The sequence below is a fragment of the Styela clava genome, chromosome 12 (genome assembly GCF_964204865.1).
Source record: "Styela clava chromosome 12, kaStyClav1.hap1.2, whole genome shotgun sequence".
NCBI lineage: Eukaryota > Metazoa > Chordata > Ascidiacea > Stolidobranchia > Styelidae > Styela > Styela clava.
In genome coordinates, this window is record NC_135261.1 from 16,524,855 (window position 1) to 16,537,617 (window position 12,763).

General features: G+C 30.8%; 1 protein-coding gene across 1 annotated transcript in view; it reads right to left on the reverse strand.

Moving 5' to 3' along the window:
* Nucleotides 1–12,763, reverse strand: part of LOC120329198 (tyrosine-protein phosphatase non-receptor type 14-like) — a 37,572-nt gene that overhangs the window by 19,389 nt on the left and 5,420 nt on the right. Inside the window, exons 5-9 of the mRNA XM_039395737.2 lie at nucleotides 10,685–10,755; nucleotides 10,541–10,611; nucleotides 8,721–8,808; nucleotides 6,630–6,857; nucleotides 5,293–5,375 (exon numbers count right to left, since the gene is read on the reverse strand). Of these exons, the coding sequence (XP_039251671.2) occupies nucleotides 5,293–5,375; nucleotides 6,630–6,857; nucleotides 8,721–8,808; nucleotides 10,541–10,611; nucleotides 10,685–10,755 (541 nt within the window). The remainder of the gene's footprint in view (nucleotides 1–5,292; nucleotides 5,376–6,629; nucleotides 6,858–8,720; nucleotides 8,809–10,540; nucleotides 10,612–10,684; nucleotides 10,756–12,763) is intronic.

The window sequence follows — 12,763 nt, forward strand, 5'->3', positions numbered from 1 at the left end:
TAAGTCTAGCCACAACAAAGATAGATTAAATTTTCCCTATTGGCTTTATATCTTTGCAGGGAAACGGTATTGTTAGTTCGGACGATCCTTGCCCGTAGCTCCTTTAGGGGGCTTCGATCAAGCAACAACAAAGGGAATATTAGTTTGACGAGTTATGATATCCCTAAGCCTTCAAGCCTTTGTTAACTGCAACTTGACTAGGCTTTGGTCCGATCCCCTACTGCATGGTTACATTTACTTTGTTTATAATTATAGAACTTTTTTCTGCAGTATTTTCATGATGAGGTGTAATTAATTTAAAATATATATGAGACATACGGTGGATCATCGTAAGTCATCATTTCATTGCAAAAAGTACAAATCTTATACAAAGAGGCATTCCTGTATTGTGGCATCACATACTGCACACAATATTCGCATAAACATCATTAATGATTGTCTTAATTTCATCCCATCTTAAACATTCCTACAAAAGGTTACACAGAATCTGTTTATTGAGGTTGAGGAAAGACATAATGTTAGATAAAGAAAGTGAGCCTATAAAATAATAATCAAAAAAAAACATTTGATTTATGAGGCTACCGCGATTAGGTTAATGATCTAACACAGGGTGGTCCAAGGTTGTCAGCTTCGGGGGCCACAAAATCATTTTTGCATTGTTCATGATCCACGATTTGCAGCCACACTAGTACCACGAATGGGTAAACAGTGCAGAACAAGTTGCAAACACATTGACATTATTTTTCATTTATCAAGCTAAAACATGGTAATTATCAGGCATAATAGATATACCTAGGCTAATAGATTCCGCATTCGATTTTTAATTTTCTATGATGCCTATATTGTTAGCATATATTCCCGACCAAAAAGATAGAAGGCCAGATAACAATTTAGACTGCCAAGCACATCATTCAACTTCGCTAGTTGCCTCTGCTAGCTATAAAATTACTCAATTCGGTGACATTAGTGATGTAACTATATGTCAAAAGATTTTCCTGGTTTATTTTCATGATGAAACAACACAAAATGCTATTTTCAATTACCCTCCAGCAAATGTGACGCTGGCCACAGATAATGAAGCTACGGGCCACATGCGGCCCGTGGGCCTGGGTTTGGACCACCATGATCTTACAATTAGATCATCTTGCTATTATTTTAACATTCAAATTACACATGAAATCTTCCAGTTGACTACAGAATAATATGATGCATCATCTCAAATAAAATATATTTTCTATGTATCATCGCTAACACGGCAAACAAAGGTGTGTGTATTTATTGAGTTTTATGCTTATTATTAAGAGTACATTTAAGAGTAAAAGTAACCATGTAAACTGATTACAAGATTACCAACAAAAACTGATCACGCATATTTCAGTCCATCATAAGATTGTGAATGTTAGAGTATCCTTATCATCTTTTTTATAAATTGAATTCTAATGGAAACCACGTTCGTCATGCGTGTTTGTATTATCTAACAATATTGATAAAGCTAATAAAGCGTACGTCTTTAAATAAATATTGTGAATGATGATGTAATTGTTAAAGTAAATACATTTTGTTTGTTTTTAGTTGGAATATTTCATCAATTCTAAACTTTTCTTTTTAAAAATTCCATAAAGGTGGGCGTATTGGCATTCAACCACAATTTCAATAGAATAGTGATAAAATGATACCATATTTGGACAAAATAGGGGAAAACATACAGATTTGGGATAGATTATCACATGATTAAATAAAAAATGATTCTTTCAGAGCATTACCTAGCAGATATTTACTACCGTATTAGTTTTCAATATAAGATAAAGCCATTTTACCAAATATTGATACAACCTAAAAATAACATTTCACATTGATATGAAAAGTAAGTAGGAGTAGGGTTCAAATTGAGATTTATCTGCAAGATTTTCTCTGATCCAATCACACACTATCAAAGATATCTCAACTATTCAAATTTACTTACTTTACAATTTGCAGGGATTGTAATAAGCACACAGCTGAATAAATTGTTTTCCACTTAAAAATGGAAGAAGTTGATAGAAGGCTTTGATTTTTATTAGAACGAGACCAATATTTCACATTCAATTTCTGCAGGCCTTTTATAATTTACAGGCGACATTCAGTACAATTTTGTTGACATTGTGATAGTCATTTGACCTTTGTGTCAAAATATTTGACACTGCTATCATTTCATGGCTTTATGTTTGAACAAAAATAGGAATTTAAGAAAAATTATTGGGTAAGAGTTATTACACATCGACATGCATCTAGAACCGGGGTGTGCAACCTGCGGCTCGCGGGCCAAATGCGACCCTCAAAAGAAATTTATGCGGCATGCTGAGAAGTGCCAATTTTGAATGATGTGTGGCCCGCAAAATGAGTTTTCAATTTGGTGTGTACAAGTAATTCCAATCCCTTTTTGTAACGAAGCCTATGAGACCAATTTATCTATGCCTATACCTTTACAATGAATGCTATAACAGCTTTCTTGTGCGAACAACCATGTTATGAGATCAATAGCCAGCATTTTTGTGCCTGCAACTACTAGATAACCTATGTTAAATAAAGCTGCCCTCCTGTATTTAAAGTTGCACACTTCTGGTCTAGAACGATTTGATTTACAGTGTTTTCCTGGTAGAATGCAGCATCCATATAAATACAGCAACTGAGCAAATGTTACGTAATTGAAGTCCTGTAAATATTCATTACAGAATTACAGCTTAGCTGAAGACCATGATTGGAAGATAAAAGCTATGCATGTGTACTCCATAATTAGCAACATAAATATTCTGTGTAGTGGGTTATAAACGTGGCACTAATGGTTTCCTTCAAAATGAATTATGGTTTGTTTGATGGATGAGATACATACTTTATGAAGAGCAAACATGACTTTGAAAATGTGTACACAGGTGTGTGCAGCAAAGCAGTATGGTGCAAAAAACAAGTATTTACTCAAAATGTCAAAGTGAGAGGTTTTTGTATAGGGCTGCACTAGGTGACAATTATATTTGACTTGCATTTCAAGTATGGATGTCCTAAAAACGAATTAGCCACAAGAAAATAAAGATTGAGAACCACATTATAAAAGTATGTTCAGAAGCATAAATTTACTATTCTAAATGCGTAATCAGCAATTCAATTATTTGGCTACAAAACCAGACAGAATTTCCCGCTCAATAATATGCTATTGTGTTTGAGTCTGGAATCAGACGATCTGGTAATAGATAAGTGATAAAAGATTTTATCTTCAAGAAAACATACAATGAAAGACAACTGTAAAGTATGCCACAAACATGAACAAAAGGCGTTTGTTATTCTAAAAAATTCCTATTATTAAAAGTAAGTCATTTTATTGCCAATACATCTGCCTGTTTACAAAACAGAAAGGCATCAAAGCCACTAATAAAGTTTCAGAAAAAAGTTATTTAAATCAAAAAAAGATTTCCCAATTTTTGTGCACCGCGCTGTTTAATGTGATATGAGATCAAGCTATTTATATCTTTTCCGTATTTAAAAATATATATTATAATTTCGGATATTTTAAAAACATGGTCATGTAAACTTTTAGGTGCTTCAGAAGCGTGTGTACCAATATGGAAGTAACTAATTTTGTTCGCCTATTTTACATCAAGTTGTATAAAGAGACTAAAACCTATGGACAGGGGGAATATTAACTTGGCTAACACAGACAGTCCCTGAAATCGTAATATAACTAAAATAGGAGAAATCGCACACTACAGGAGTACCAACTTTTGTTTGGTGTACTGTCCTTCGTGGGTGCGATGTCCAAGCAGTTAGTCCAGGGCTGTGTAACATATTTTGTCGATGGGCCATATAACTAACTTCGGAATCCAGCCGGGCCACATATAAAATTTAGTTTTTCCGTGCAGGAAAGGCAAGAAAAGAGAATGCGGCCATTGCTTAGACTTGCGGTAATAAAGGCACAAGGGCAATAAATATTATGTGTTTTTACCAACGTAAGCAGCTTTTTAAACATCAACTGTCGGATTTTATGCTTGCTGGGGGGAAAATCTGAATGTCGACAGGGGCCGCACTTTATGGCTTACCGTGGCCCATGGGTCACCTGTTGCATCCCCCTTCGTTACACTATGCTGGCATTACAGGTTTCAAATCTGTGGTTCAGATTCTATAACCACCATATCACTCAGGATGTAATAAATTGGGTCGGCAATGGTATTAAATCGAAAAGATTCTGGTTCTTGCAAAAATAGTAGATCCTTACGCATGATTGGATTTCACAGGGCCTTGTGTGTAGTAAAAGAGGAAAATAAGGATTGCATAAAAATCATGCATCCCATGCACAAAACATTTGAGGTAAACAAACATCTTACCAGTACAAGCAAAAATGGGATTTATCAATCTTTCATATCAAGATGTGATAAAATATGAATGTACAGCCAATTTCACCAAGAAAAATCTTGCGACAAACTCATTAAGCAAATAAATTTGTCTCTGCACAGCAAAAGTTACCACAATATTGTTATAAAGCACACAACATAACATATCCTTCATTTAAGGAGGCGGTGTTACATACTGATGTAACCACATTATGACCTTGTGGAAAACCATTATATGAATATACAAACTGATAAGCAATACCAGCTATAACATAAATCCTTATATAGTCAAATGTTTTTAGAAACAATGCAGCGTAAGAGAGAATGTCAAATTCCATTATTGTGTAAATTAGCACAAAGTTATTACTGCAGCCTAGGGCAAGTAACATTAACCACAAACAACAGCAATGTTCCAGCTTACCAGGAATTTTTTGCGCTCATGTTTATAATGGTAGATTAATACGAGCAATCATTTTTTTATTAAATTCGAAGGCTTCATACCAAAAAGGCTTACAGTAACTTTTTAAAAATTAGTACAGGTAACTTTTCATTGAAAATGTTGAATGTTGCTTCAAACTATGATTAGATTAAGAGCTTACTTAATTAAATACCACCTATTTTTTGTGATGTTTTTAAAATTTCAATATCCGCTTGAAACTCACAATTTTGTCTATGCAAGACTGTTTAAGAATTCTACTTAAAAGTTTTTTGGATTTTATACAGATTACCCCATTTACTTAAGCTTGGGTTGACATTAGACCTGAGCCTAAACCAGAAATAAAGAAGAGTAATATAGAAAGACTCAACAATTCAAGATAAAGACAACTGAGTTCCAATTCATTAATGGATCACAATGAATCATTTTAGAAACAAAAATTGATCAATGAAATTGAATGTTTACTAAAAATTATTGTTAAAAAGCGAAGTCACTCACTTGCTGGTTTGTCGATTTAATGAATAAAATTTTCTTCTCAGTTCAAACATTCTACAAACATATTTTGCTGTTTCAACATCTTCCTGCAAAACAAAACGTGAATTCTGTAATTGATGTCAAAATCAATTTAAAAATACTACATAGAAATTAATTAATGCTAACGATTGGGTACTTCAAGACCAAATACTTCTTCTGTGCTTTTATGTTAGTGGATCCGTATGAATATTTATGTATGTGCAAATATGCTCTGGCAAAAGTGAATATAACTATTCTGAGTAATTCAAGAGTCTTGCTGCACACAAACACAAACAAATTTCTGTAATGTTTTGTTCCATCATGGCCAGCTTTTTTCAATTGCATGCATATAATATCAGAAGAAATTTGGTCTAGGTCAGGCAAAACGTTACTGTAAGACTCTTAATTCACTTAGAATAAACTAATCCCACCTTGCGTGATCTAATGTTTTCATTTACAAAGGTGGTTTACATATATGATCGGTCTAACTTACTTTCTATATGATTTTGAATTCACAAAAAACAAACAAATATTATGATGACCCAGATTTAAACTTGACTGGTTGGCATCGTAGGTTAAAAATTCTGGTTCAAATCCAATGCACCTCATCCGGGGTATAATTATTTCGATAGGGAATGTCATAATTATTTCGATAGGCAATGTCGTACCGTAAAGATATACTCTATTTAATTGAATATAACGCGCAAAATTCTGTACTAATTTTCAATCAAAAATTAAGGGAGCATGTTATACATAAAAGAGTAATAAATAATACTGTAAATGTTAATTAAGTAAAGTGAACAAATTTACACAAATTTTCAATCAAAAAGTAATACAGCACATTATACAGAGTGCACATCATACTCAAATAAATGCAGTAGGTCTTTCCATAAACAGTACCTCCTTACATATTAATAGTTATCATTGGCTGATGGTACAAGGCCTTGTTCAGAGTGAAAAAACAAATAAACATTTTTTCTGTGTGATTACATACTTTGATTTTATATTAATAAAAACTAAATCGCTGAAAAAGCAAAAATAAAAGCAATGTAATTTGGGACATTTTTATCCAATTATAATTGAAATATTCAATATACCAATATTCAAAAATTTACTTTTTATATTATATTTTCCAATTTGTATGATTCATATTAATTTTAACAAACATATCGATGCCATGTTGTAGGACCTTAATCAGAATGCCGTTTTTTTCGAAGGTATGCAGAACTTTGTTTTTGTCCTGCATTTGATTTAAAAATACTCACCAATAATTAATATTAATCTATGGTTAAAAGTTTGTATATTTCTAATTAATAACTCACCATATGAAACTGTAATGTTGTATCATCTTTTCTCATGTTTAACTGTATTGCAGATTTATTGCAGAGAACATGATCAATATTATTCCACTCATACCAAGTTATTTTTCCATATGTAAACTGTGGTGATTGACTATTTTCTGCATCTTCATTTGCAGATGCAGGAAGAATGTGACGAGTCACAATCCCAACAAATGAACAACCAATTTCGTAATCTGCGTTTTGCGAATCCTAGAAGATAATAATAATAAACTAATGATGTAAATTATAATACTTACAATATGTGGTGTATAAAACAGGAAAATGTCTAACACTCTCAGGAAATTTTACGCAGTCAGAAGAAAATATTGGGCAGGTTATACCTTATTTAATATTGATTATTTTTTTCGAGCAACCGAAATTTATTAAAAATGATTTTTGTCAAGTCTCGTGACCCCGAAATTTTATATTAAATCTATATTTAGTGTAACTCAATTCTTCAATTTAAATTTAATATATATCTTATTCAAATTCTTTGGACATTCCTATTCGCTAAATATACATAACACTTGATTTTATGAGTAGACTATTTGGGCGTTCAAGACCAATCCAAGCTCATTTAACAGCCAGGTAAAGCCATGAATGTTAAATAGCAGTAAAACTTCGGAGTATATTATAAAAATTTACTTCTAGTCTATTAAACCTGAATTAGATCAAATTCACAAGAAACACAGATGCCATCTGCAAACCATGATTTTCACACAAAGTGGCATTGACAGGTCTTGCTGTGGGGACCGCCAGAAGGAATTTTAACAGTGTAAAACATTCAGATCAATTTTTATTAGAATCTCATAGAATTTGGGATGGATTTAAAATGATCAAAAACTCATCAAATTGAAATATTATTATATTTTTATACACCTGATAATGCATTTTGATAGCATATCACACAAACATGGAAAAAAATAAGTAAAATTTTACGTGTATTGAAACAAAAGTAAATTTAACACATGTTAAACACTACTGACAATAGATGCTACTATAGAAATTTAAGTTCAAAAAGTTGTTTTATTTAATGTAAACTCTACATAAGGCTCTGGACAAGTATTCTTGTGCAATGTAAATGATTATTCTGGAAACAAACAAAAAAATTTACCAATAAAAAAATTTGAAAAATACTTTTTCCAACCGATAGAAATTTATATTCAATAAATATAAATCACAATTTGCATTCCATAAATATATGGAATAATGAAACAAGCGTGCTAGGAAATTGTCAAGGAGCTCTTGAGCCAGCACAAGTGGGCTTTTGTAAATCATTCCTCAATGGTCATGCTCGACTGAGCAGGCAAAACTGTGTGCGGTAACAACCACAAAAATGCGTTTACGGTCTGGTGATTGATGTACGAAAAATGTGAGAGAACGACACTTTTTTTGTTTGCTTAACTAATATTTTCTTCGCTATCAGTCTGTTGTGTACGTATACTCGGAAAAGCACTCATAAAGTATGTTCATACACATTTAAAAAGTAACATACTAAACAAATATTAACCAATTAAAAGATTATAATCAGTGAATCTATGATCAAACATAATGCAAGCCTAAAATTCAATCTGCTTTCATATACCCATTCTTATAAAAGGGCAATTTAATAAAAGATTTTGAACTGCAGTTCGAATGACGCAATGAAACTTAGAATAACTAATAGGAAAAAGGTTATGCCCAAAGCTATGAAAGCTAGGGTGTCAAAAACAACAGATAGTTAAATCAATTTATGTTTAATACTTGAGATTCTTGATTTTAGGAATAATTTGGTATAGTTTTATTTACAAAATAACCAAGCAATTTTGACAATACGACAAAGAAAGCATTTAATTTCTGGGAACTGTAAAAAATAGGAAGCCGAAAACATGAAAAAATTTACCACCATGCGTTTAATTGTTGAACAATAGAAATAATTCATAATCGAAGGTAGTTTTAGGACATATCCGAAATAGTAGATTGTTCAATTTTGACCATTTTTCATCACTTCACATTAGTTATTAGGTACGAAAAAATTTCATCAAAACACAAATAAAAGCTAAGAAACGAAGAGCATTCCAAAGTGGAACTTACTTTAGTCACATAGCTTTCCTCTCCATAACCTTCCAGATGCATAACTTTCAATATATAATTGTGTTCTGCATCAGGGGGTGTCAATGGCCTGAAAAATTATGTAAAATTGTAAAAAAAAAATAATTTATTATTTTTTATATGAAAAAGTGTGTGTGTTTCAAAATACAACTAACAAATGACTAACATTTCATTTGTGATTGAATTATGTTATTAATAGTTTATGAAATAGTCTTACGAGGAAGAAAAAAATCAAGAATTAAATTTTGAAGCAACAGTGATCATAAGCATTTAATAAAAAAGGATAGATATAACTGAATATATCAGTTAAATTCCAAATTGAAGTAGTCCATTACATAGAATAGAAGTTGTATGTCCAAAAACCTTCACTAGGAGTCCAGGACTAAATTAAGTTATTATGAATATGAACATATTAAATTTATATACATTCAGGTATTTTGAATGAATATAAATATATTGCAAAAGATGGGTAAAAAAAAATTTGATCATAATTATTAAAGTTTTACAATTTCTAATATGTAATGTGTTTGATCTTACAAAAATTGAAACTCAAACAAGTATGGGCTGATATTAGATAAACTAATTGGGCTCAATTTATCAATGTCCCACGCTTGGATGAATATAATATAAAATCACACAAATATGAAACAGTCATTATAAATAACATTATTATTTGCTTTTATAAAAGATGGTGAGATGGTTTGTTTGAACTCTTTTATTATTTCATTTGCTTTTCGCATACCAGTGATATTATGTCATCATATTGGTGCCTATAATTGTCAATAACAATTTTAAGTGTGTTAAATACATTGAAATGTTGAATCACACTGACTGAGTAACATACTAACATTACAATGGAATTTCTAATAAGCAAAATAATAAATGAATAGAAATAAAGATGAAATTGTAAATCAGATAGTGATAAATCACCCAAAGAGAGCCCACTAATATGCAATAGGCTGATATTTTTGGAAAAAACCAAATCTTTTTGGTTTGACATTGGGTGTCCAGTTTATTAATAAATTCTAACTAAGATTAGGGGTTTGAGTTATTATATAGTTGTCGTTGTGTTTAAAGCATCCAAACTAAAACTTAGATGAAGTAGCATAGCAAACACACTTTGCGAAACTGATACAATTTTGATATTTCAATGGGGATCAATATTTTTATGTCAGGAAAAAATGCAAATCATATTTTTTGTTTGTAAAACAAGAAAATACAAGAGAAAAAGTTGAAAATAAAAGAAAATAATAAATAACCAAATTTTCTATTACTTGTGGTCACTGTTAATAAGGTTCTATTCTGCTTACTATTATTAAAAAATTAGTAATCAACAGTACAATATCAAATAACACAAAAAATGTTTACAAAACCCAGAACTCCGAATAAGAAACAATCTTGAATTGAGAACAGTAAATAGGACTTATAATAACACATGGGACAAAGTTTTGAATAATTTAAACCCTATTTTAGTTTAGATAATAAAAGGATTTCTCGTACAAATTCCACCCTTTTCAATATAATATTATATTCTTTAATTGTTGTTCAAATTGATAAATAATGTTACCGAACAAAGCATATCCATATATGAACCCTACATTTCTGGCAAAATCTTTTTGAATCTGCCAGTTATATAGATTAAACAACTGGTCACACCCACATACTTGGTAAGTTATTTAAAATAGGTATTTAGCTAAATCATACTGTCAATATGTTACATACCATTGTTATGAAAATGATGAGTCATACATGACTGAAAAGAGGGCAAAGTAGTGTGACTATGAAGTGAATAACAAAATCACCTGTGTCGCTGATGTAAATCTAAAGTCTCTTTTGTTAGCGAATCAAGTATTTCTTCATTTGGAGCCATCACCTAAAAAGGTAACAAATTATTAGTATTTTTGAATATGTGATTTGTTGAAAAATTAAAAATAAATTCCACTTACCTCTGGAAAGAGTATAAAATCACGAAAATACTGTACAGTGTGCACTTCTGGATTATAGTCTCCAAATTCAGCTGCAAACAATAAAAAAAATAAGGGAACATATCAACAAAAATTAACAAATCTCACAACAACAGCATGACAGAGGCATTTATTTACTGCCAAATAGAGCATTGCTAAAATTTTCGAAGAGTCAAAACAAATTCAGATTGAAATGTTTTAGAATAGAATGTAAAAAAGCAGTAAGTTTTCAAGTCCATTTTCTGAGTATTTGACAGCCGGAAATTGTTTTTAATAATCAAAAACAAATTCAGATGAATTAATTAGAAATAAAATATAAAAAAGCAATAAATTTAAATCTCATTCCAGGGTAGTTAACTGCTGTATATTGTATTAAATAAATATCCAAATAATTTGACATTTATAATTTACCATTACTTCAGATTATAAATATTTAAAATAGATCAATGTAAACAAATTATTATAATATATACAGTGATTAATGTCAGTGTGAAAAATAACAATTTTCATAAAAAGAACATTAATTTTGTTCACACCACCAAGTCTGATTACAGCAATCAGCAATGGTCCAAGTTAACTCAACCGAACATTTTTTACTGACTGAGTGGAATCCATCAAAGACTCAATTCATTGTCATTGTAACTATTCCTGCATTCCAAACATTTTTGCTCAGTTATTACAGAGCTACAGAAAGTAGATAATTGTTAGGTAAAGGACAATAAAAGCAGGGTATAGGCTGTCAAAGCAATGGTTAGAACTTAGAATAGTTATTTAAAAAAAATTAAAAAACAAGAAATTACTTGAAAAAGCTTGATCATACATGGCATGGTTTATAGTGAAAATATATTTTCCAAACTTGGCAGATAAAATGCCTTCACATAATGAGGCATAGATGGGAAGCACATATATGATACGAGCAACTAACTGACCATATTGGGTTTTTATAACTGGTACAAGCTTGATTATCAATGGGCAAACAAATTCCTATTGACCACGCTTAATAAACTACAACAAACTTATTTTGCTTTGATCAGTTTCAAACCATGTTTGATCTAATGATATTCGAACATAAAGGAAATCAGCTTTCAAATATCATCAACTATTTCCTTTCATCAAAGTAATAAGGAAACAATGTAAATTAAAACATAGGAAGTGACCAATTAATCTACACTGCTCTTGTTTCAAGATAACTTAGCAATAACACTATCTACCAGGAAATCAAAACATCATTATATAAATAAATCTAACAAAATAAATGGAATAGGAGTATTATTTAAAAAAAAATTAAAATACACAATTTAATTGAAAACTTGAATGAAACAAATTTTTTCGTCAATCAACTCTTATATGGTCAAAATGTGTATTTTTTTTCGACCCCTATATCTCCATATTCGAATTCAACCTAAACTATGTTTTATAAAAGAGATAGCATCCTCAGAAACATCAAAAAATTTAGTAAAAACAGGACTACTTGAAGTGAAAGCTATTTGAAAAATTTCTTTTATTGAGAGAACTCATTTATCGCAATTACTGTATTTTTCAACGCTTAATCGCGACAATTGTCATATAGAAATCGTTGTTTATGTCAAATCTCGATAGAAAAATATCGATAATTTTGCAGCAAATTAGGATTTAAATTATTCAATTGGAAATTATTTTCAATGCAAACAACCGACTGCAATACTCTTCAAATATAGATATCCCTAGTGATGACATAGATGGCACAAAACCAAATGCCTAGGCTAATTGGGGCTGAGAGAGTATAAAGGGATTCTTAAAACAGATCAAATATTTGAATATAAACAGAATAAGTAATACTATATTATAAATTTTAGATAATATACCGATAGATAATTTTTCAAACGTTTCATATGAAAATTGTTATTTTGAGCCTAATGAATGCTTACAAGACAATGATTTAATTTTTGAAAACTGTTGGAAAATATAAGTAATCAAATCTTGTTTATCTTCAAGTTCAGTGCACTACCAAATTCAAAGTCACAAGCTTCAACCAGTTGCCTTATTTACTGTCTATTCATTAATTCCTCTGTTCAACATTGA